General features: G+C 40.8%; 1 protein-coding gene across 1 annotated transcript in view; it reads left to right on the plus strand.

The window, feature by feature from the left end:
• The window catches only part of LOC119005988 (exostosin-1a-like), a 39,663-nt gene that overhangs the window by 3,154 nt on the left and 9,561 nt on the right, over nucleotides 1-26,948 (plus strand). Inside the window, exons 3-5 of the mRNA XM_037074235.1 lie at nucleotides 22,930-23,023; nucleotides 25,818-25,925; nucleotides 26,115-26,234. Coding sequence (XP_036930130.1) covers nucleotides 22,930-23,023; nucleotides 25,818-25,925; nucleotides 26,115-26,234 — 322 coding nt within the window. The remainder of the gene's footprint in view (nucleotides 1-22,929; nucleotides 23,024-25,817; nucleotides 25,926-26,114; nucleotides 26,235-26,948) is intronic.

A 26,948-nucleotide genomic window follows, 5' to 3' on the forward strand; every position in this document is an offset into this window, starting at 1 on the left:
AACTGAAAAGTTATATAATGCTCAGTAATACTGTAACAAGTCCCCATCCCTGCAGAAGGCAATATTGTACCTCAGAAAGTGGCTCTGTGATCATCACCCAGTCCTCCGGTTAAGCCATACTGTTTGCTGTGCCCAAATCTGATGAGCAAACTGGCGTCTGTCTCCCAGCTTTGGCCAGTGGGATTCATTTTGTGTACCCCCAGACTGTGCTGTGTTGTTACTGGTGACTGTGTGGCGCTGGGTGTTTGACTGTGGCTCTTTGGAGTGGATTAGCGGGGACAAAGCGCTGGTGCCAGTAAGGGGAAGCCACTCTGGCCCCTGTTTGCTCAGTCATTTCCCAGACAAACCCAACTGCATGAGCCAGGAATGCCCTGGCCCCAACCTGTGTCCTGTGTGACCCCGACAATGTTTTGGACCTGCTGTGATTGACCCTCATGTCAACTTTTTACTATGTTGTTGTCAGTTGTTCAGTTTAGAAAGGGACAATTTCATAGTATGAGAGTTGTTTTCTTTGGGTCCTCAGATCTCAAACTGGTTCTGATGGGTTTTTATATCATGTTGTCTAATGTGTTTGCTTAGCATGGATCCACAGAGGATTCTCATGTTTATGTCTGCCTCTGTAGGTATCAGCTTATGAGGTTCATTCGTCGGCTCCACAGAATAACATCCTCATATCACTCTTAAGACGTGAGCTATCTGCTCTGCCTCTGCCAGCTCACTGCTTTACCAGGCACTGCCAGGAAGAGATTTCACACAGTGAGATGGGTGGCAACAGAGCCATAACCCAAAGGAAAAATTAATCCTTCTGTCATTAAGTAGCATTGGGGGAGAAACAGGCTTTGGGTATCTCTCTAGCCCTCACCAGCTTAGTTTCATTGCATGGCTACAGTATGTTCAGTGATTCTCAGTGAGTACATCCTCAGTAAGCCAAATCACTGCCATTCAACAGGCTATGGCTTGATCCCCAGTCCACAGCAGAATTCCTGTTAAATTAAATAAAATTACTTTACTGATCCTGACCTTGCCTTCTCCTTGTACTGACAGAGCCTTAACAGCCAGTATGTCACTTGAATTAATAGGGGTACCAGAAGTTCTTGCTCTTAAATCGTAAGGAGCATATATTACTGTTTAAATCAGAAAGCTGGAACTGCCCATTCCTCTGAGCCCACATGTGACCTGTTTGCATGTCTTTTATCATAATGCAACATTTGAACATATAGGTCTGTTTACTCCATGATCAGATCTTACCCACGTTACGATCCAGTTAACCATATCACATCCTGAAGTAGAGACACCCGTGTTTTGTATGGATCTAAAGCTGCATGATAGAAAGGAATTTATTGTCAACAATTTATTTAGATAACCATGTGGGCTGTGGGATATTATAATGAGAAATTATCACTTCCTCATTTTGACATTTTGTTGTCTAAAAAATGAATACATTAATTGAAAATTAAGTGAAAATAAACTACAGATTGATCCATAAATAAAATAATCGTTAGTTGCAGCTCTACTTCTAATCACAATTTAATCAAGGCCAGTGACAATGGCTCTTAAAGCTTTCTTAACAGAAAACTGTCCTATGGTTTCTGTACATAAGAAAGGCAAAAATGAAAAGTGCATCTCTAGGCCAGTTATGCATTTTTTATGAGAAGTTTGTTTGGACTGGATCTGGCAAAAAATATCTTGCAGTGTACAGTGATTTTACAGAACACTACTTAAGGCTGTTTGGTTTCATCTATTGCAGCATCTTTTCAACCTGTGTGTACAATAATGGCTTGCTTTCACATTTTAACTACCCCAGACTGGCTTCGTACCAAAGAACATGCACTGAGTTCAGTATTTTCATGGACTGTTTATGTGCAATGTTGATGGCAGTGATGAATGAATTATTAATAGTAGTTTAACATTATGCCTGACAGGACTGATTCATCAGTCCCCCAAAAGCCAAATTACTTTAAAGGTCCCATATTATACTGTTTTTCATTGATTTCACACAGCTGTCAGAGGTCCAACAACACTTTATTTGATATGCATTGCCCCAAACCCATCCGTGGTACTGAATTCCAGCTGTCTAAAAGTTGCTCAAGTGAGCTCCACTGAGAGCAGGTTTTTCCTGTGCCTGCACCTTTAAATGCTTATGAGCTCCTTCTGTGCCTTGCCTGCTACATGCCTCTCTCAGGGGAGAAGATGCTAGTCGTAGCATGCGCTAGCCTTATGGTGGATGTGTATATATCACTATGTGTCGCGGAGATGCTTTCGTTCAACCATACTAGTTTGACCCAGAATCGGACCCAGAAGGAGAGGCTCCTGAAGAAATACAGACTCTGCGGCTGCAGCAGGATGTTTCAGAATGGTTAGTGTGCCTGTATAATGTTAGTTTGTTCATTTGTTTTGTTACAGTTACTACAATGTAGCTAATGGCTAACAGCTAATGAAAGCTGTGTTTGTCTCAACACAGTCTCCAAACTCTTGGACGCTGTTTGCATCGTCTCTGTCTCCAGTCTGCACGTTTCCAGACTTTTTATTAAGACAGCCAAGCTCCATCATAATATTATTAACATTAAATTCGCTTCAGACACCATTGCATAGTGGACCGAAGTGAAGCTAAGTAGCCAAGTGTAAATACTATCAAAATGTGGTGACATTTACCTGTGGCTCGGGTGCAGTTGCTGGGTCTGGTATGGGTGGGACTGATCCATTATACGAGGTTCAGTCTCGAGGCAAACGGAGGACAGAGGTTACTGAAGCAGTCCGATGTGAAGTGGTTGGCACACACATACAAACTTACACGAACCGCAGCCAGCGCGTTGTCATTAAATGAAATGCAACCACTGTCTCTTCTGTTGTTCTGTAGCTGGGACAGAATATACGCACTGATGTTGATTATTACAGCCAAGAACAGAGCAATTTGCGTGTCTATTCTGAGCGACGACATTGTGAAACACTGATATCTTACCACTGGACACACAGAACTTCACCTCGGGGATGAACGCTCCCCTCTCGGATATCTCTTATCACCGCGCAGAGGAGGTCAGACCATGAAAACGAGTCCTTTCGTTAAGTAACGAAAGGAGTCATTTTGAATCTGAACAGCCTGTAGGAGCTCCGATTGGGTGGGCTGCAGAGACCATGTAGGAATCGCTTGCTTTCCTCATTCTGGGAGTTGGCAGGCTCAGGGAGGACCAGCTTATATATGTAGAGACCAGAGAAAACGTGTTTTTCATAATATGGGACCTTTCAGTCAGTAATCATGCGCAGACCTGCTCTTTATTTTGGGCTTGGCACCCAGCTGTGTAGGTCTTCCCAAGGGGTTTAGAGTCAGAGCGGCCAAAGATGTGGGTGGGGCAAATGCCAAGGAGATCAATATTTGTTTTATGGGTCAACTTTTACTTTCCTAGCACAGCACACTGGGTAGAATAAGATGGTTGTAGCATGCTGAAAGTTGGGAAGTATTAAAGAAGCGGAGCCCTTAAAATATCCTCCTTGATCAAGTAGCTGTTAGCAGGCATTGGACAATTATTAACTGTGTGAAACATTTGATCAGCTATAGGTGTACTACATTAATGGATATTCCACACAGTGTCATATCACTTCATATCATTTCACTTTGTCTCAAATGCCAGTTGGTAGGTAGTACTGAGTTCTCCCTGCAGGTTGAGGGTATAAATATGGATGAGTTGCATTATCCTGTTCTACAGCCCTATGGGTCAGACAGTACAGTCTGTGGTCTAACTGGGTGGAAGTAATAGTTTCTGTGCCTGGCTGTGGCCCTTTGTGCAACAAATCCCTCTTATCCTCTCCCACTGACAACAAGGAAGTTGTGACAGACTGAATGCAGCCTCTCACCATAATTGCCATGTAATGGCCATGTAATTTTTGTGTAATAGTTGAGGCTTTATTCTTCAGAAGTTGGTTTGGAGTGTTCATGGGGCTTTTGATGCATTCTACTGAGCATATGAAACCTGTTTGAAGGAAGCATTTTGTTGGATCTTGGTATGGCATTGCGTAGTGCAGGGTCTGATTGTTTTGGTTGCAGAGTGAGTGTCTTTGTATGCATGTACACTCTTATCTCCAGTCTTGAGATTTCACAGTCTCATTGCTCAGGTAACATATTTGTATGAAAGTAAGCAAGCTTCCTTTCGTTCATCTTTTGTCACTCATGCCTGCTGTGAGTCATTGAGGTTTTCTTAGTGGTGATATAAATTGGCACCTGTCAGGTACCTTTTGCTTACATCAAAGGAGGTTTATTTTAGTATTGACTTACGCTTGGTTATTTCTGTTTACCTTTACATGTGTGGGAACGATTGAGTCGTGGACTATTATTGAATTTTTGTACCGCAAGAAAAGATGCCACGCTTAGACTTATAAAAGACTGTGTCAGGTATGATGCAACCTTTTTGAATTTGCGTATCCTGCTTGAAATGTTCACGAGTTATAGTCCACATATTGTGTTTTGCAAGTTATCTCCACTATGCCTCCATTTTGCTTATTTACTTGTCACGTCCCTGCTGTTCCCAGTCAGTGGGTAGAGTCAACTTTTTGCTTCGCTCTTCGCGGCACTCTGTCCTTCAGACATCTGCACTCAGCCACTATGTACAAGCCTGTAATACAGCCAACGGAGAGAAGAAAAGATACAGCAGGAGGCAGGTCAGATGCAATTTTAACCTCAAACTGAAAGCCCCGCTCACAGCTTGTTTCCAATTAAGAGGCCCTGCCAAGCGAGAGAGTAAGAGAGGGATAGAGTGAGAGATGAGTGGAGCGATGCAGAGGAGTGGGAGACAAACTGAGAGAGTGTGTTGGAGGGAAGAATGGGAACACAAAGAGAGAACAGTGAGGGTCTGAGAAACTGAGGGAAAAAGTAAAGCAAGAGAGAGTGAGAAAACAGGGAAAAACACATGCCAGCCATCCAGCAGCGAGAGGTGAGTGCAATAGCTGGCTGGGTGCTGACGTTGGTCTGCTAGGTGTATTTATAGACTTGCAGGGTTTTAATCCTCAGTATTGGCCAAAGCCCCTGGCAGAGGGCTGCTAGCCAACTTGATGCAGGCTTTATTGAGCCTGGGGAGAACGATAATCGTTGGGGGAGGATGGTCGATCTCTGAGTTCCTGCACATTTACTTTAAATGGGTTTTTTCACAGTCTCTTCTACTGTTTCAGGACTTTGGCTCTGGAGTTGGGTTTATCGTTTATGCACTACTTCAGAGATGTACTGTTTTATTCAGTGGGCTGTTTTTTTCAGGATAACTGATTATTCTCTGGTTTACCAGCCACTAGCCAAGCACCTCTTGATGCTATGAAAGCTGCATTGCCTTATTGTGTTGAAAGGCCATATAACGCACCTAACTAATACATATCCTAATAAAAACATAATGATATTTTGCCCATCCCGCGGCCACATTTACTATTTAACATATTAAGTCTGCTGTCTGTGTTTCTATACTGCTATATTTAACTGAATGGCCTCAGTTTATGAAAAGATCCCTTATTCTAGAAGGCTCCTCCAGTTGCCATCCCTTTATAACTCAGCTCTGCCAGTAAACTCCGGGTGATTGGCTGTTCTGGATAGAGCTGAATGATACAGCAGACAGTGAAACGGGCTGGTAAACCAGAAAACCGCTACGCACAGATTATATGTTTGCTCTTCATCGACGAAGGCCTAGAAATGACACTTGACATGACCGCACAGTAATTTTGGAACAGCCATTGTTTTGAATGCTGCTGCTGAGTAGGCTGAACCCCTTCATGCTGTTTCCCATTCCCCGAAGCAGCATTAGTGTCTCAGCTTGTTTTTGTGTCTTGACTGATGTTCACTGCCACTCACTTCCACCTATAACCTGTTTTATGTTCTCTCCTACCGTCATGTTAACAGTAAAAAATGAAGAAGCTATATATAGACACCTATTGTCATTGAGGTGTTTCTCCAGAGTTCAGTGTGCCACATAAACAATCCTGAATTGGCAATACAGTATATGCATCTCCAATACATTGTGTTTTCATTCACATTTTTTTTTCCAAAGGCTGTTATGTCCCAATGTCTCGTCTATAAGGCTGTAAACGGCCAACCCAAAGAGGACAATGCTGGCAAGATCACACACTGACAACAATAAGTTGAGATGAGCCCCTCTGAATACTGTGATTGGGAACAAGTTGCAAATCTTTGTCAGCTGATGTTCATCTTTCCTAATAACAATAGACAATAGAACTGGAAATGTAAGACTCACTAAGCTTTATCCACTTTTATCTATACCTCTGCATATTTTATAGCATTCTTGGTGAGTGGCTTGTTTGTGTGTGTATTTTAAGTAGTTATTTGACAGTTTGATATTTGAAAGATGGTTTGATTAAAGCAAAGGTTTAAGCTTTCTGTTTCAAAGTACACAAAACACATCACGCAGAAGAGTGCATAGTTTATCTTCCTGTTGATGAATACTTTGTAAGGGGGGATTTATTAAGCCTATAGGCCTAATGGCCCTTAGCCTTGTCTTAAGGGGGTGAAGGGCCGAACTAGATGGATGAAGCACAGTTTCCTATAGAGGTTGGGGATTACAAACTACCCATATTTCGAGAGCTCATGGTAAGTGATAGCCATGAAAACAAATGCAGGAAAGCGGATAACCAAGCAGCCAGGCTATCAAATGGCATGCATTGTTATTCAACAACACATAACAGCATCATGTCGTGCAAAAATGGCTAAACTGACTCTGGCTGACCTATTGAGTTTAAATTCCTACTGTTTACTTACAACATTATTGCTTCAAGTCAAACTAATGACCTGTGCAGAATGTCCTCACCTTGACCACATCTCTCTTTCTGCTGTGCTTTTATTAAATAAGGGATGATGTGGGTGAATGAATGTCATTTGAAGCAGCTTTTTCAAAGATTATTTAACTGTATTTGAACACCCAGGTATATACAAAATGATCTCTCCATAATTGATTTAAAATGATTATCATTGTCAGCTTGAGTGTGATACTATGAAAACTACAAAGATGCCCTGTAATGTAATTCAAGGTTATAATATCTGGTATTTTGCCAAGAAAATCTGTTGAAGTGTGACACATTAAAATGTTTTCCCTGTAAATGATTTACCATAACAGCAAAAGCAACAAGTGAGAGGGAATGGACATCACTTGTCGAGCAAATCTTAACAAGTATTTTTTGAAAACAAGCAGGATCAGTACTCGGTATCAGCTGATACCTAGAGCCGAGTTATCTGAAGTGATTTCAGGAAGGAAAAAATGGTATTGGAACATCTGTACTTTCTGTAGTGTGGTCTAGCCTTTAAAACCAGGAAAAGACCATTTTGATTTCATATTACGATATACTGTTGTCCAAAGTATATCTATAGTATACAGTCTCATATTATGACATATATTACTGAATATTGCCTAGTTCTAACCTGGATCAGCAGCTGTGTTGGAAAGTAGTTTCAAATATTCATCATTTGTAACTTTATCAAAGGAGTTGTATGAGGGTAGACATTCTGTCTGTTTATTTGTATTATTATTTACAGATACCTGCCATATGAAATGCACTTGATTGTGTTCTTTTAAGTGTGATGTACTGTGTGTAAAGTATGCACATATGCCTGCTTCATCCCGGAAGCATCCCAAAGTGAACTCTTTCCCAGAAGGCTTCAGTCTACTCACTTCTCAATTGATTGCCATCTCATTTTTCACTGCCAGGATTTATAGAGGGGGAGGTTGAGGGTGAGCAGAGGGTATTACCATCAGTATTCACTCATTAATGACGACCAGTGCCTGTGAAGTAGCCAGCTTTACAGTACCTTGACTTAAGGTCAGCGACTTGGTGTGACCTGGTACAGCCTAATTTAAAAGTAGTGAAAGTCCAGCAATTTGGGCCATTTTTGGTAGTCATTTTAGATTTGTGTACTTGAGCGTAAGCTTGAGTGGTTGCAGTGGTTTCCTTCACTTTCAGACTCTCTCCCTCTGATTCAAATTCAAATATGCTTGAATGGGTTTTAGTCTCACTCTCTAGTTGTTCAGGATGGGCGGCGATGCCATTTGTTTTCCCATGCCCCCGTCTCTCTCTCTGTCTCTCTCTCTCTCTCCCATCTTGACAGAATGATGTATGTCTTGTCCTTGGCAGCCATGTGCAGGTGATGTATTCCTCTTGGAATGCTGGGAGAGTGGAATAAGGAAAGGGATGTTGACATGCCAGGCCCAGAGTGTGGTCCATTCCGGGAAGAGCTTTTCTGTCATCATGTGGAGGCACATATCATTTCCTTGCTCCTTGTCAGGTGTGATTAAGTTTGGCTGGGTGAAACAGTAAGGCAGAAAGTAGACGATGCTGCCAACAAACTTGGATCAAACCTGGAACTTAGGATGTGGAAAAAGTGGAACGTAAATGGTGAAGAAACACAAGCAACCCTATATACTGTAAAGAAGTGGGAGGTGACCTCTGTGAAGGGCAGTAGGCCTAACAGAAAATTTATCTAAAATCAATTTTTAAGGTGTTTTGACACTTGGCCTGATTGGAGAGGGTTTTCCGGACCTTGGGCTGCCTTATTTATTAATTTTTGCTATTGCTAAATTGTTAAGGATGCTATTATACGAAGGTGAGAAGAGCTGTCTGCTCAAATCTCAAACCTTTGGCCTGCCATCTGAAGATATGAAGAATATGATTTGTTGGCTGTGTATGAATAAAGTTGGACCAAATTGGAAAATATGGGGTTTGATGAAAAAAAAAATCTAATTTGATTTAATATTTGATAGGTTTCCTCCAAAGTGCCACTGGCAGAGCACCTAGGGACAAAGATGTAACTTTATGGACCTGACGCATCATTCAGCAAACCACTGTTTGCGTGACCCATGAGGCACATTTCACTCAGATAACTTGTTTGCTCGGCATGACGGACGCTTTCTCAATTATCCCTCGTGTACAATGAAATATGTTGTGAGTGCTACATGCAGAATTAAGCAGCACTCTAAAACCAAGGCCAGCCAAATCCTACAGGCTTTTAATCCTTCAGTCAGTGTGGAGAGCAGACCTGCCAAGCCCATGGGCACGGACGCTCCAAATCTCTGTGACCCTTGACGCAGTGCCACAAAATATTTATACATATTTTTGATATTTCACTTATTATTGTGTGAATCTAAGATGGGGGATTACATTACAGTAGTAAATAGCCTTAAGTATTTCTGTTCTGGAGATCTGGAATGAGGAACTGACTGACTTATCCTGAAGTGGAGTTGGGCCACAAGAGTGTGACTGTCCTTGTATTTTAAAAGTACTTTGGCAATATAACCTCATCATCACCGACTGGGACTGTTTGTGCTGTGGTAATGTGACCACACTTGGCAGCATTTGAAAATCAAGAGCCACCATGTTGCAGGGCTTGGCTAGGTAGTGACTTAGATCATCTGATAAACGTGACACACAAACACACACACACACACAGATATGCTATCTCTCTCTGTCCTCTTTGGACTCCACTTTGTCTGATAAGGGCTTCAACTGGCACTGTGAGAGGAAGGGATGCTCAGCAGACATGATGATAACCCTGGGTGTGCATGTGATAGTCTCAACTCTTCCATGAAATGGTTGCCTTATTCAGCCGGTTCTTTGTCACACTCCTTAACAGATTAAGTGGCTATTTGGACTTCCAGATTAAGCCAAAAAGCAACAAAACTGTTGAATGAGGAAAAATATGCAACTGGTTTCAAACAAGTAAATACTGACAGAGACTCTCAGTGACAGTTAGATTTGTGAACCACCTTGTGTTTTAATAAGAAGTTTAAGTTGCTGTGATTCAAACTGCCTGTTGGCTAAGCTCATCCAGTTTCTTTGCTTCTCTCATCCAGTGAAATGTATGACTTCCGCATGTGGGGTCACAACCAGAGGGCAAGACAGAAAGTGTTGTTTTTGAACTTTCCTGCTGTTCAGACTAATTACCTGCCCGCAGCAGCAAGCACTGCTGGCTGCGGAATTCATTAACAGATGGTAAACCTTTGTTCTGGGACGGTGTCTGCGAGGACACTGAGAAAGCTGCCTCAGAGGCTACTGTTGTGTGCAGTGTAATTCCTCACTGAGATCAGGTTAACTTGTCCTTGAGTGTAACATCGAGAAGCCAGTGACGACGTGTGAACCAGCATTTTCACAACCATTTGGTGGACTTGATTGGATCTGAATGAGGTCTTTGCCTGATTGTCGACAAATTTCTCCAGATGCTTTTGGCAACTTGGCAAAAATTCCCCAAAGGAATAGGTTGCAGTATGTGGATGGAGGGAAATAAATTATTAAGATAGTTAACCATGGCAGCTGTTTACAGGCTTTCAGCAGTTGAAACATGACTATACAAAAGCAGTTGGAGATAAGTATTGTTTGCATAGTACTAATATGTTAGATGTGGTGTGCATGTCTTGCTGAATAGAAGGTGATGATAATCACAGTGTATGACAGTACTCTAAGTGACCCACAGTAATTGCAGCCGTTGTCAACCCATCCTCCCTCTGCCCTCACTTTGACCTCAAATGTTGTTGAAATCTGACAGTATAACCCATTTTTAAAGATATTGTTGTGATTATGAGTGGTCAGTACAACTTGTCTATAGTTTTGCATTATCCACTGTTATATATTTTACCCCAATCAGTGTGTTTAAAGTTCTAAAAGCCTATGTTTCACCCAGTAGTTACATTGTCACGGTATATGAATTTTAATCTTTGATAGATAATATGTGTGCAAAACAATCCATAATACCTTGTTTGGTGCCACAGCAAAAATAAAATGATGCCGACAAGCATCAATTTGTTTTTAAGGTCTAACTTGACCATATCATGATGTAAAGGCAGTTTAAAAGTTCATAAGAGAATGCCTTGGAGTTTTTCTGTCAACTTTTATCTAATTGTAATTATGTTGATTTCTGTGCAAACAAGGGTTGAAAATCAGATTTTAGGTCTGTTTTTTGCTTTTTGAAATTAAGGTTTGGTCCTTATTTTATTCTCATTCTTTTATTCTTCTCATCATACTTTATCGAACAATCAAGAGATTTTATTTTTTTAAACGCATACCCAGAAAGTTTAGGGAGATCACTGATTTTGACAACTTTAGTCAGCAGGGTCTCATTCATTGTCAGTGAGGTGTGTTGTTGTCCATGACACGGTGGATTAGGGCACCCTCTCCTGCAGTCATCACATTATGAGAATCACTGTGATACAGAGATGTCAGTATGCCCCATCATACACATGTCATACAATTCAAAAGTGTTTGTATGTAGGCAGTTGCTGTGTTTGTTGTACTGTCAACTTGTCTATGATTTGACAGGCATGGTCGTTTTTCCTGCCAGAAAAAATTGGACACTTGAATGTAGAACTGAAATGTTCAACACTGTGCTGCTTTTCTGAAATAGAAACATGTTGAATGCTTCTCTCGATGTTGATGTCTCAATACTTTAAGAAAAACAGATTGTTTAACTCGGCAGCAGACATTCAGTAAATAAGGCTTTCCCTCTTCATCTTTCATTTTGAAGAGCGTTGCCAATGCTTTAGCCAAGTACCACAAATTTCTGCTAGTTGCTGCAATTTTGTGTATCCTCTGGGATAAATGGCAGTATTTTCCCTTTTCCCCATCATCATCATTAGTAGTGCCACCACCCTGTAATCTCTCTTTCTGTCACCGAGGCAATGGGGCTTCTCTCTCCTCTGTGGTCTCGTAATTGTGAGGTAATCATCTTTTCCCTCTTGAGAGCTAAAAGACTGTGTTTACACTTCGTTTTTTGGCGGTTTGACTTGGCGAGACACTAATTTACTCTCAGCAGCAGAATGAAGCAGCTCTTGTCATTGCTTCACACTGGTTTTGCACTTACAGTCATTCTTTTCGCAGTACATTTGAGGTTTGATGACTTAAGTATGTTGGATGAAATCCATTTTCTCTCTTTTTCATGTGGTGTTCTCAAAAGGTTACTTCATCTCAGTTACAAAATAACGTATGTTCTCAGTTGTCTTGAGTGGGATCCATCCATCCTTTTCCATTTTAATTGTTTAAGTTTAAAGATATCTGTAACTCAAAAGACAAATAATAATCTGACAGATATATTCAAAATACTTGATAGAAAGATCTTCTTTCCAGAAACGATGTCTCTGCTGCTTTTGATAATCTCCAGAACATTACTGTGTTAAACAGCTTTTGCTTTCTGAAAAAGTACCTGTGAAAACGTTAGAAGGTGTGCTCTGGATTATCTCCAGTATATGGGCCAGTGTCACTGAAAAGAGATGTTGCTGTCGATTTTGTTTTTAGCACTGTAAGCACCTCAAATTCAATTTTACTCCATTAAATCGAGGTAGAGACAGAACTTTGAGAGACAGATTTCTCTCTAGGGGTACTTGAGATAAAATAAAATCTACTACAGAAAAGTGAGAGTCATACTTTGGCAATGTGGGACTTACCTAAACTGATTCCCATTTAGTGCACTTTAAAATGGTTTCACTTGAACTTCTTAAAAATTACATTTTGACTTGATTCACAGGGTTGTGTGACATTTGGTGCCACAGTAAGAATAATCCCATGCTGGCTTTGTAGGGCTGTCACCTCCATTGACCTTAACTGACCATATTGGATATTCGGCTTTTGCATTATCCCTCATGGTGTGCCCGGTCATAACTGTTTAATGGACACAGTAATGTTCGCGCTCACACTTATAGTTCAGAGGGGCAAAGACCCACTGAGGTGTAAACAGCATGAAAATGTAAGCAACATCAACGCTCACTTTTTTCTTTCCCCACACTCCTCGCTCTCTGACCTTCTCTCGGAGGAAACCCTTGCATAAGGCCATCCCTTGGTATGTCCTAAAAACATCCTCATGCCTGTTCACATTCACATAGACATGGTGCTGCAGTTCGGCTGACACATTTCCCCTCCAATATTGTCCCATATCATACCTACACACAAACAGCAACAAAATGCTTCAAAATGGACTTGTCAGTCCAAGCCGATCCTTGCCTCAGCAGTCAGGTTTTATCTAAATCCCTCTCCTGCCATGATGGATTGAATCAGATCAGACACAGCCCCAACAAGTCCATTTGATGGCGCACTGATAGCAAATTCACTTGATAACATCCCATATTCTGAAGTAAGAGAGAGACATTACAAAGCCTCCTTCCCACTGTCATGGTTATTGTCACGGTTGGTTTTCCATTAAAGCAGGCTGTCTGAGGGCTGACAGGGTTTTTTCACTCTGGTTAAAAAAAACTGCAAAAAAAAACACACAAAAAAACAAGCCAATGTTTGGAAAAGCTATCCACATGCTGATACATACACATAACTCAAACAAGTATGCAGATGCTTATGAGGATGCATGTAAGAATTCATTTATTTCATCAAATTTTGGTTCCTTTATTGTGCTGAATACATTTCCATCTGTATTCTTTTCCATCTTCTTTCACTTTATTATATTCTCCTGTATCCCTACATCCTACCCTCCGTTCCCCTTCACCCTACTCAGTTTCCATTCATTCATCAGCCTTCTCACATCCTTCAATCTTGTCCTCCATCCGTCCCTGCTTGGCCCAGGAACAGACACATTCCTGACCTGGACTTATCTCTTGTGCAGAACAGTCACAGCAACGGTAGCCGCAGCTCGGCTTGATCTCCAACAGAAGTCAGTGATTGGCTGTCTGACAGCATTCCTTCAGGCTCAGGGAATGCTGAAATTAACCTGCTCAATTTCCACCTTTGTTCTGACTGAGACACACATACAGACCATCCTGAGACTTGTGTAACATGTATGTTTATTCATGCATTCATTCATTCAGCAAGTCTTTTATCAGAGCCATGTTATTGGTTGACTAGAGATTCGGACGTTTGCCAGCATAAGATCCTAAAACGTTGGTTTATCCCCTCATTGGATCCAGAATGATTAAAAAAAAAAGAGTGATAACATCAGCACTTCACAAGTGGTCCCTGAACGCTGGCCTGTAAGCATTGATTAATTCAGAAATTGGTACATTTAAAGTTATATTCACCAGTGGAAGAGGCCCAGTCCTTCCTGAGAGTAATCAACAATTATCATGTATCTATTCAACCGTTCTACAGAATGTGATTATTCTCTAACTTCATCCTTTCAACTATGTGGACCCTCCATCAAACTGTTCAGCTTCCAGATCAGCCATTCTCTTGAGCAGATAGCAGCACACTGGCTAGACTCCGTCGTTGTCAGAGAAGTACTAAACCTGCCTGTTAGCAGCCAGTCGTGTCACTTGGGTGCTTTTTTGTTGGCCTGTGCTTGTACTGAGACTGAAACAGAGTATTTGTTTGGTTCCTGAGCTCTGAAGAGATCAAGAGACCAGAGTTGTGTGTTGAGATAAGCATTTAATCATTAGTGGTCGAACGGCCTGTTTTGAAATGAGCCCTGACTGCCTCCATGGTGAAGGTCTGAGATAATTTTCTATTAACTATGCTATGTAGTCATCATGCTGGAGTGGCCAAGTTTTTAAGGAGTCTTAAAAAATAATATATTTGCAAGAGCATGGAAAAATTTGCCTAAACAATAATAGATTAGTTAGGCCTAGATAAATAAAGATTAGATAAAGATTAATTTGAAAATCTGTCCTGCACCATTTCTGTGTATTGGTACTATAATACTAATGTCCTGTTTACAAATACAGGATACATATTTAAATTATTTTTTTTCTCCCTTAAAATCATTCTAAGCTACTGCCAAAAGAAGGCATGTCTCTCCCCAGTCATTTCCATCGCATAAATTTACCCCAAATGTCCGATCCCAAATCTTTATGTTGCGTCACTTTACAAGTCATCCCTGACATTCCAGCCCTAATGGCTTTTCCATTACCTCCATAACTCCCCTGTTCTGGTTTTTGGTGTTCGGAGAGCACTTCAAAGCAACCCTCTCATCGACCTCATCAAGCTGATGAATAGCTGATTAGAGACATGGGCAATGCTTCCTCGGAAAGGATTCAGTGTAGTTCAGCAGCTTTTTTCTCGGCATATTTTATTTGGGTAGAGGGTGATAAATCTGTATGCTTTGGTCAGTTTGTGTTGAGCTTACTGGAACTAACTCTGGGCCATGTATTACTCCATTTTTAAGGATGGATATTTGTAAAGATGAAAGGTTTTTGCTCTCGGTTCTCCTGGTGAGACGGCAAAATGATGGATGGAGAGAGAGGGACGAGAAAGAACATGAAAAAGAGGAGTGATGGGAGATTCAGAGCTTCATAATTAGGTGAATTAACCTGGGGTCATGTAGAAGTTCAGCAGAGCTTCTGACCCCTCCTCTTTGTGTCTGTAAATGTTTTATGACGCTGTCTTTGAACTTACTAACCAGAGGAAGGTGAGTGAGCCCAAGGTGCCTTGAGGAAATAAGTAAACACATTGTTTTTCAAAAAGCCGTATTGGTATTGACAACATCTTGACTCCATTCACTCAGATAGTGTTCCTTTAACCACATTAAGCAGCAATGCTTCTTACACCATTGGAAAAGTGTCCTTTTTTCTTATAAACTATGATGATAACCGTTTGCTTTTATCTACTTATTGTCCCAAATAGGGCTCAGCAAAATTAAGCAACTATCTCCGTGTTCAACTTTTTTTTTCTTTTGTCTTGTATTTATTCAATCAATTCCTCATTAGACATGAACTATCAGTAACCATGATGCACTCTGATGGGGCTCAAGCATCAATTTGAAAGGAAGAAATATCTTATGGGAATGTTGGGACTGTCTTTGGCCCTTTTATTTCAGATAAACTAAGAAATTAATACTGTGTAATTGGTACTGCATATTCAACTCCAGAAGACCTAGTATAGCACTATGGTATGTCCATTTACACTTGGGAAAACTAGATAAAGTTAAGGCAAAAAGCAGTGTGAGTGATTATGCACATGCATACTTGAGGTGCAATTTACACAGCCACACTTTTGTAACAGTGTGTAGTTTTTTTTCATTTAATTTCTTACCTTCCCTGAAGCTCTGCCACCTTGTAATTTTTAATTTTTTTTTGTCCCACCATTATGTCCTCATCCCTGCTCGAGGCAACGTTAGCCAGCTCCATTGCTTAAAAAAGCTTCTCATCTGTCATGGCTGCAGGTAAAACAGTCAAGATTAACTATGCTATTAAGTACAAGATAGTGCAGTGAATCTCATTCATAATAGTGTTGGCCATCACTCTCTAATGTGCCTTTCCTGAGGCCACTGGAGTATTTTAAGCTCCGTAACTTAAGGCAAGTTGGTGTCATGCTCCTTAGTTATTCTGACCACTAGACTGTGTGTCTTCATCTCATGAGGTTCTTATATACTGACTGCATTGCATTGTTGGAACAAAAATATCACAGTGTAATTTGAACACACAGAAATCAAAACATCCTGTGGGGCGACACTCACATTGGATTGATGTACTAGATCCCTACAAGTGCAGTAAAACCGCTGCTAATGTCTAATGTTTCCACATTCCTCAGGGATCGCTATGGAAGTTTAATACACTCTTTCTATACCAGAGGCCAGTCTGCTTTCTAGTATTTATTCCAATGACTAATTGACCCTGTGTAACATGAGTATAAGAGATGTTCAATAACGGCCACATTAAAAGCAGCCGTTGCCTTGCCGATCGCCTTGTGGAGATCAAAACAGTCATGTAATGATTTCTCTCATTCCTGAAAATACACAGTGTTAGTCCTCCAGGAAGAGAATGTAAGTCCTTCAAGAAGAAAGCATATTTGTTTTTATTTGAAGTGAATGTCTTTGTGTGTGCGCGCAAGTAAAGCTCATCATAATTCCCCCCCACCCGTCACTGTCTGTTGTTCATGTCTACCTCTTGGTGTGCATTCTTGTCAGAGGAAACAAAGCAGCTGGCTCTACAAGGGTCTGGCAATGTCTTGAAATATTGAAGTCACTCTGATGTGTGTTGAGATCAAAATGAGGCTTTGTGCATGTTGTGTGTGTGTGTGACATTCTTACCATGGGTGGCTCTGGCTGTGTGGGGCTTGGATACGGCATGTGGTTGTCAACTGCTGTCTTTTTTTCCCCTCCATCTTTCCCTTTCTTATTCGATAAAACTCACTTTCACTCGGTGCCTTTCAGGCTGAAATTCCTCTGGCTTCAACGTATACTCCTCGCAACAGCCAACTGCCCATCAACTTGGCTCAACTGTGACAGAGAAGAGGAAGCAGAAAATGAGATATGAAGTCAGTGCGGGATAGGAGAGGGGGGGAAGCAAGAGTGGGATTGTACCAGTGCTGCCTTTATTCCCCTCTGAAGATTGACTTAGGGAATTCTTGGGTGATGAGGATTCTCCATGTGACAACGATGAGTGAAAATAAGACAATTTACTAAAATGCATTTATTGTTAAGAATCCAGGCTCCACATTTTGTCTTCTGATTAACCAGGTGGCCATTTTAAAGCACTCTGTTTACCTCACATAGACTACCGTGGTCCCTCTGTGGACTTTATTGTACAGAAGAAAGCACATGCAATAAATGACCTCAAAATAACACAATTTTTATTTCCATTGCACCCCCTGTTGCAGGACTAGTACTCGCTAAGAGATGCACTATATCCTCAAGATGAATTTAGATCAGTGTTTCCGCTAGTTGGTTAACAGATAATTAGGTGAATTAAAGATGATGGATCCACGGTCTCTGGTGGGTTATCCGTCCCACCACAGAAGACAGTCTGGGGAACCCACATGTCATGAGCACGCTGACTTGTCATAGAGCAGCTGAAGCAATGCCTCCTTTGATTGCGGTCGTTTCTATGAGCCATGTCGTAGATGTGTGTGGTCTCTTGCTCAGATTATGGGAGACAAACACTTTGGCTCTTCTTTTCAGTCTCCTCGGGCCTTTTTTTTCACACCATCCATTCTTGTTGCTAGGAGACTGGTTGATCTTTTTTCTTGACCCAGCTCACTTCCTGTTATTCTTTTCTTTTCTGTGAATCACACTGTCCTACTTTCCTATAAAATGTTTAAAGGACATTTAATTATATCCACGAATGAATGGGTTGATAAAAAGATGGCAGCAAATGGTAGAAAACGAAAGTTGATGAGTTACCATTTTATTGTAGGGGCATTTTTCTTTTCCACAATGAGAGAAAGTGAGACATGTGTCAAGAATAGACTGTTTTATTTTTGATCTGAGTTGAGCTGTTAGAGTGATGATACTCTAAGTACGCTTCAGATGTTATTCACTCACCTCTCCTCCCATAAATGAAAGGAAATGTTCCTATCTAGATCAGAATGTACTTTCTCTTCGTCATTTGACCTAAAAAATGACATTACTTGGATGTAAGTAACTCCAGTTCTGTGAGTAAGTGCTTAGCCATCTAATGGACTTCACTAATAGACATCAAATGTTCAATATTTGTCTCCATGTTTGATCTAAGTTCCAACTGGAAGTGCTCTACTCTACTTTAGTCCATTAAAAGGGTGCATGGAAAGAGTTCATAGTCAAAGTTGCTCTTGCTTGGTATAGGTATATTTTGTGAGTCTGTAAGCACTAACAACAGATTATGTAATCTTTGGAATAAAGAGTGACCTGTGGTGGGGAGCAGTATGCTTTTATTTAGGTCATTCATTTTTTTGACCCACAATTTGGTTCTCACAGCAGTAGGTGAACCGTTTGTGTTTGTTAATGATCAAAGCAATTGAAACCAACATGGTGCTGAATGATGCCTCACCAGTTACATGCACTTACAAGCTTTTACGAAACGAAGGTGTAAGTTGGCCAACATTTAAAAAGAGAGTTTGAATCGCAGTCAGTGCATTAATGCATTTACTGGAAGGATGTAATACCAGAGAATGTCTTTCTCTCTGTCTGTGTGTTTCTTTGGAGAGCGTGTACGATGGTCAGGTAGACTAAAGGGCTAGCTCAATGGCAGATTGTTCCCTTGTTAATTATCTATTAAATAGATAATAAGTTAGAAATAAAAAATGCTAAACCTGGTCACCAGATAAACGTTAATATACCTGGGTGGCCCTCCCAAAGTAAAGTACATTACGTCCACTTCTTCCAGACTGTGCTACCATACAACACGGTTTATGTGAATGTTCTTTCTTATAGTATGGGAACTGATGTTCTTTGAAGCCATTACCCCCTCGAAAATTTACACAAGACTTAAAAGTCATTTCTTACTTTCTCTCTCTTTCTCCTTTACTCGCATACACACACACACACACAAAGTGGTCATGTAATAGAACTTTTATATTTATCTGAAAGATGGTAGTTTCTAACCAAAGCAGAACTGTATGGTCAGGGAATGTCAACAGTGTGGTTTGCTCTGATTGAACAGTTGGTTGAGGTTAAATCCTCAGTGAATGTGTCTGTGTCCACCACATGCCTTCTCTCAGGCTGAGGCTTTGTGCAGTAGGATACATTGGATTCTAGTTTGGTTTGAAGGTTTACATGATTTGTTGTTGTTGGTTTTTTTTAGTCCAGATGATTGAGATAGCACAGGATTAAACAAATTTCGATATGTTTTAGGAGGTTTTTTTTGGCAATTTCAAATAAGTGTCTTTCAAAAACTGTTCATAAAATACTCTGACTTGGATTGATGATTCTGCAGTACATCATGATGGTGCTGCACCATTTTTAAGCCTCTTGTCTGAGAATAGTTTGTTTATATAATTATGTGTTATTTATTTTTTATTTGGATCCCCATGAGCTTCCAAAAAGTGTTCTCTAGTCTTCTTTGGATCCTAACCAAAACAATTATAGACCAAATAAACAATAATTTAAAATCACATAGCAGCAGTAGAACAAGAAAGCAAAACAACCCAAAGTAAATATCAGAAAATAAGTGAAATTACTCTGCATATGAGACAGCACCCACATATGGAAACCAAAACTAAATTGTCACAAATCAAATAACATCTGAGTAAGATTAATTTTTATTTTGTTAGTTGTTATGTGTTTTTTATTACTCTATTGGTTTTGATAAGTAGTAATACGCTTTATAACAGTGGTTATTCTAGCATATTTCGTGATGTAACAATAAGGAGGTGGCAAAAAAGACAAACTCAAGCTCATGTTCAACGGTGTGATTATTCAGTGATGAGCAGTCTGCTACTGTGAGACTGCTCTGCTCACCAGCAGCCATCTGCATGTTGGAGAACTGAAAATATGGACAGAGGCAGGACTGAGCTCATATCATGTCGAGTTAATTGCTGATATTGCCGTGTGATGCAAGGTGCAACGACCTCCACAATGATCTATCCTATTTCAATGAGACAAATCTGTTGAACACCTGTTTGCCTGTACACTTCTGTGTGTCTGTTGAAAATACAATCAGAAAGTGCACACCAAGAGAGGAGATGGATTAATGAAGAGGATATTTTTAACACCATCTCCTATGACATGCGGTAGCATACTGTGAGACTGCTCCTCCCACAGGCAGCCATCTGGAAGAGTAGAGTAGAGAAGAATGGAGGTATGCAGAGAGAGGAACATCTGGTCTTTTCTGAGTTTGCACTGTCGGGAAAACGTGATGGATGGGAGATTTACAGGCCCAGAAATGGACCTATACTTTTGTTTTTATAGACCTGCAAAACGGGTCAGCTATGACATGCCTGTGGCTGGATTATTCGTTTGTCATGCCTAATGATACCCCATCATATCTGTGACGGAGGTAGACTGATGTCACTGTTTCGTGATGGCTGCACAGATCAGAGCAACATCTGTGATGCTACATAGGCTGTGGTATTATTACTATCACTATATGAGCTGCGTTGAAAATGGATTTCTTAATTCATTATAGTGTCCTACTATAGATGACATCAAGCTTAACTGTAGCTTTATTGCTTTTTGTGGCTGTTAATCCTCTCTCACTCACTGCAGTGGTTGTTGATTGTAAATGGTATGTATGTTAAGTGGGATCCAGGCAGATATTACATGATCACCACAGTTGATTCAACATTGTACTTTATGTTTCAAGTGTTTGGTTTGTGTGTAATGGTTATTTGCCAGGTGGTTCCCAACAGAAATCCATCATGTGCCCACCCAAGCCATGCAGAGAGTAGAGGCTGAAGAAAATTGATGCTTTTTATTTGTACACCAGGAAAAACTTTGGAGTTCACATAACCATGACCTACACCAGATTTGGTTTGTCAGGCCTATCTGGGTTCAGCCAAAAGGTTTTCTTAGAAATCCAAATATCAAAACTCCACAGAGCATAAAGCCTGGCCAATCTGCAAACTGTGAGTTCGCAGCGAGCAGTTGTTTAAATGTCAAAACTAGATCCATCTACTTCTAAAGACATTTGATTGTACACACATTGCTTACCCCTGCGTACCCCCTCTAACCCAACAAAATGCCAGTGAGCTTTTCCCAACCTCAAGTAAAGCGAGATTGGTTAATTCTTGCACCAAATAATCACCTGGTTAATCTCACCACTTTGCCACCACAACACTCCTATGTTAACAAGTTGTGTTTCAAAGTGTTACGTCATGCAGTACAATCATGCACTGATCATCATTTAAAAGCAAATGAGCACTTGATTTCCAGCTGGCTTGGCCTCCCGCGGTCTTTGCCGAATGAAAGGAGTTGTATATGGAACCACTTGTTAGCAGATGAATTCAAAAATCCCTTGCTTGACATTTGGCAGGCACTCATTATCAACAATGAAAGCCGGCAGATTTCAGTATGAAACATGCAGACATCTGTAGTTAATGCTTTTGAGCAATGGCTGAATGCCTTGTTATTTTTAAGATGGCCCAGAAAGCTGGGAATCAACTGTGCCTTTATGTTTATTCCTCTATAGCAGCCCTGTGTGTCTGCAGTGGTGGTTTCAGGAAATAACACAAATGTAGTATATACCGGTCCCACGCCTTTGTGGAATGCATTTTACTTGGCTTGGAATGTGTTTCAGATTGATGCCTGTGAGGCATAGCGGAGAGAAGTGTTACACTTATCATGATGTACGAAGAGGGAACTGCATCTGTATCCATGTGCTCTGCCGTTGCCTCGTGTGCATGACACAAGGCTGACATGCGTCTTGGCTGTGCTGTACCATTAAAGTGGATCAGTTGAAGCATCAGGTCTGCAGTGGGAGAGGAATTTACCTCAACACTGACACTCAGCAGTACACTTCACTTAGCAATACACTTGGAGAAAAATCACTCAGCAGTCCATTTAGAGAGAGAGACACAGGAGATGATAAAGACGAGGTATAATAAATCTTTATGTACATGTTTACAAGGAAGGAGACAGAAGAATAGGAGTACACAAATTATCACTCATTTTAACATCCATATTTGCATTCTTATGCAAATGTGGTAATACGTTGTTTTAAATACCAGCACACATTTGCATGAATGCTTTTATACAGGATCTCATGGAGAAATAAAATGTGCACACTTTTTAGTTTTATCTAATAACACCCAGTCCAATATATGGCAACCAGGCAGCACACAAATGCACACTCTTTCTGTGCACTCTCACGGGCACACACGTAATATTGACACTGAAGGAATTCCAAGCAGCTCCTTAATCCAAGCAAGTGCTGACTGAGGCTTAGATTGGATGGAGGGAGTGAAGACGAGAGGAGAGATTTTGAGATGCGCAGGTGAGAGGGCAGGGGGTTTACAGATGGGTGGGAAGGAGGGAAGAGAGAGGAGTGGAGATCAAAGAATGGGATTTTCCCTGAAAGTGCTTGTGCTCTCCAGGTATTCCATTGTTAACAAAAGGGTTATTTTTCTGATCTGTTGTGCTAGACAGACACTGTTTCAGGAAACCAAGGCCTGGTATTTGCTGTCTTGAAGTCCTTTAATTAATTAATTAATTAATTAATTTTTTTTAGAAAGAGGATGTCATTATTGTAGTAGTTTTTGCAAGGTAAACTGTATGAACTAACAATCTCTGTGATCTTCAATCAGTCGGTCTTTTCCCCGTACATATGAGAAAATTGTGTTGTTCAAAATGGTAAATTGATCAGCTCCTGATGTATTTTCCTCTTTGCTATCATCCTACAGGTATGACTACAGAGAGATGCTGTACAACTCCACATTCTGTCTGGTGCCTCGAGGACGTCGACTGGGATCCTTTCGTTTCTTAGAGGCTTTGCAGGTCAGTGACACAAGTGCACAGGCCTGGATTTTAAGTACTGATTTTCTGATTAAACTGGTCTTCATTTAAATGATCTGATATTGATTCATGAGATAGGCATTCAAATGAAAGTTATTTTTTTCTTCTTCTTTTTCTTTGTTGCTATATATGGGCCTACATCTGTTAGTACTGTCTTTAATTTACAAGACAAATGGAACCTTGTGAATTGTATATGAATCAGTTTGGGAAATCAGTGTTGGTACCCAACGCTACATGTATAGATGTTGCTCATTATTGCTAGGCGTAGCTGTTAGTGAAACCGAATAAGTTACTGTAGGTGCATTATGGCAACTCAGAAGTTCAGCGAGGCTCTGCTACATCTGCAGATCTCCATCTCCAATCTTTCCTGTCACTTTGAACTAATGAAGAGAAATCCCCCAAAATAAAGTGGTTTCAGAATTACAGTAGGTAGAGGAGAAACATATAAAACAAGATCTGGTACTGATTAACTCCATTCCCACATAAATTCTTGAGTGATTGGGTTCATTCTGGCCGCTGAACATGATGACTAAATACAAGTTGAACTGATTCAAGAAGTCTTGTAATGCATCAGCACACTGAAGCTATAGCGACCAAACAATAAGGCCATTAATCAGTGGTTAAGAATGGAAAAAGTGATGTAGTTGATCTACTCCCAGTAGCTCTCTCACCCGCTGCCAGTCATTTTATTGTGCAGACAGTGTTGATGCAGCTGCTTCTGACTCGGCGTATTCAATGCCTTCTTTTCTTGCTTGTTTTTTTCGTCTTTGCAGTTGTTTTTTGGAGTAACCCCCTCCTCCTTTCAACGAGTCATCCCCTCCTCTACTCTAACATTACACTTAACCCATTTTACTTCTGATACATTCTTCAAATCCCAACGTTAATGAACCCACCTCACAATGGGTTTATTGGTTTGGCCCTGTAGATTGAACAGTAATCATTTGAGTGTATAGTTGAATTTGTAGACAGAATATTCAATTTCACCACTCAACAGATTATCTATAAAGTGATTTAGAATCTGCTTTTTATGATTACGTCTGCTGCTGACATGTCAGGCTGAGCTGAACTGCTAGTATTTTGCAGACAATGAAAACTTGAAAAATTGTTCATTACATCTTGAATATACATGTGCTTCCAGTATGGCTTACTAAAGCTCTGTTTGTTTAATTAATTCTTTATCTATACATACAGGCTAAATATGCTCCAAAATGTATCGTTATACAGGTAAATTCTTAGTGACGAGAATTGGTAGGAATAATTTGAATCTGCTACGAAATGCACTTTTGCCTTCACACACAGACACTTGGGTACCAATATGACATTATGGTCACATGTAAAGTATGCTTGTCTTGTAATCATTCATTTGGCTGTTTTTCTCCACCACTAACTTTTTGAAAACTGTTGCATCAGTGGCAAAAGACCATTCGTTTTTTCAAGAAAAAAAAGCGTTGAATCCTGGGGAACACGGGGAAGGGAATGATTTTCAAGAAAGTAGAATAAGAATGATGACTTCTCAGTTTACAGTGACTCTTCTCTGACTGGAATAGGAAGATAATCACACCACAGGGGAGTCCGGAGTGAGGCAAGGTGAGACAGTGGACTGACGGCCAGGTTAAGAAAGCAAAGCAGAGCAGCTGCAGTTGAGGTATCGTGCAAAGGTTGGCTGGAGTGCAGGGCTCGACCACAGCCTGGAGGTATTAGTGCAAATTTCCATTCAAAGCCTTTTGCAGGAGCACAGAAGTTGAGGAGGGCAGGCAGACACTGGAGAATTGGGAAAGTTAAAGGCAAGGCAGGAAGCAGTGATGTAGTTGAGAATGGAGATGCTGTTGTTGTCAGAGGAGGGTTTGACTGATTTGGCAGGTGATCTAGAGTGCAAACCTGCGGGATCAGGTTGTACAATGCAGGTGCTGTGACGAGCAGCAGGCTGGAGTCATACTGAGGTTATCTCTCGCACACGTTTGCAGAATGTACGGTGTTCATGGCAGTGAGTCTTATTCATGACTGTTCTACGTGAGTGTGTGTGTGCATGTAATGTGAGGTGGTGGGAGAGGATTGAGCTGCAGTGATTGCTATGTGAGAGCAGATAGGTAGGGAAAGCATGGGAGCATTTCAGCAGATTGCTTCCTTTGCTAATGACACCGAGGAGATTAGACGAGCACTGCAGCACTCTGATGTGGGAGCATTTGTGCCTGTGCATGCATGTGTGGTGTCAGAGGCCAATCAGTGAATTGGACTCCTCTTAACAGATTGTAGGGGACGGTTACTGCTGGCAGGACACCTCATGTTTGCAAACACACAAAGAGGTGAATGGATTCACAGGGGCATACACACAAACATACATACACTTCAGTACCATTCATTGATCTCTCAGACACAGGACTTAATGTTAATGAGTGTTTTGAAATGCATCCTTTCAACTCAACATATAACACTAATTTTATGAAGCCACACTGCCTAGTCACTTTGAGAGTTAGTCATCCGGGAACTGCAGTAGTTCTGTAGTTACGGAAATTTGCTGGAAGATGAGCCACCCCCGTTGGTTAAATTGCCTCATATGATTGCTTGGGAAACGGACCTTGTACAGTAATTGCATTGGTTTGCAGACCATATGACATTTAGTTATATGTTTCGGTTCCAGTCTCTGTCTTATTGCTTATGGATAAAGATACACACACGTAACACATTGATCTCATTAACCGACAGTGTATTGTGTGTGTGTGTGTGTGTGTGTGTGTGTGTGTGTCTGAATGTGTGGTGTTGTGTATTACTCTTACAGGCCGCTTGTGTGCCAGTGATGCTGAGTAATGGCTGGGAGCTTCCCTTCTCAGAGATCATCGACTGGAATACGGCAGCTGTGATCGGGGACGAAAGGCTGCTGTTACAGGTAGAAACTTCCTCTGAAAACTAATTTAGTTTTACTCGAGAGTTTTGTCAACACTTTGGTAGAAAAAAAGTCACCTAGTTATGTCCTGATTCTTGATTTTTAACCAGTGTCTTCTAAATCGACTTTATGCTACTTTTGCCCTGTCTTGGCTAATTTAAGTATGTCAACATGCGCTTTCTGCCGTCTTAGATCCCTTCAACAGTGCGCTCCATCCACCAGGATCAGATTCTGTCCCTGAGACAGCAGACCCAGTTCCTGTGGGAGGCTTACTTCAACTCTGTGGAGAAGATCGTACTGACCACACTGGAGGTACAGACCTACATGTTCATACATAAACTACGGTACACACTACATCACTGGTCTCAAACTGATCCAGTAAGGGGCCGCTGTGGCTGCAGGTTTTTTTTGAATAAGTCGAGTCAGGTGTGTTCTTGCTTGGTCGGAATGAAAACCTGCAGCCACGGCGGCCCTTTACTGGATCAGTTTGAGACCACTGCACTACATGTAAGTATCGACCCACACATGCATTTAAGGGCTGTGTAATATTTGGTTGTATGTAACGTGTCATGTTGCTGTATATTATAAACTGTTGAGTGTTTTTTTCATCCAAAAGCCAATGTTCAAGATTTGCTTGTTTGTGTCAGTATTTCTACACGTACTAACAGTACCTCCTGATCATCTCTTCATATTACATCATCTATTAATACATCTTCTTATGTAACTCAGGATGTAACTACTCCAGTTTTCCACTCGTCTAAAAACAACACTACATGCTTGCACACAAATGCACGCAAGCATAAAAATACAAAAAGAGCATAATCCATCCATTTATTATTTTTTCATATTACTTTTTAAATCACATAACTGTCCATCTCAGTTATTGATTCTGAACTGACAAGCTTACAAGTGAAGGCTCCAGTTGGAGATGTAATGCATGTGCTAAAGCTGCTCCAGACTAGATTGGAAACAGAGAGGGATGATATATTTTGTTAAATGCTGCTGTCATGTTTTTGAGGCTGTTTC

Source organism: Acanthopagrus latus, chromosome 17, assembly GCF_904848185.1.
Source record: "Acanthopagrus latus isolate v.2019 chromosome 17, fAcaLat1.1, whole genome shotgun sequence".
NCBI classification, from domain to species: domain Eukaryota; kingdom Metazoa; phylum Chordata; class Actinopteri; order Spariformes; family Sparidae; genus Acanthopagrus; species Acanthopagrus latus.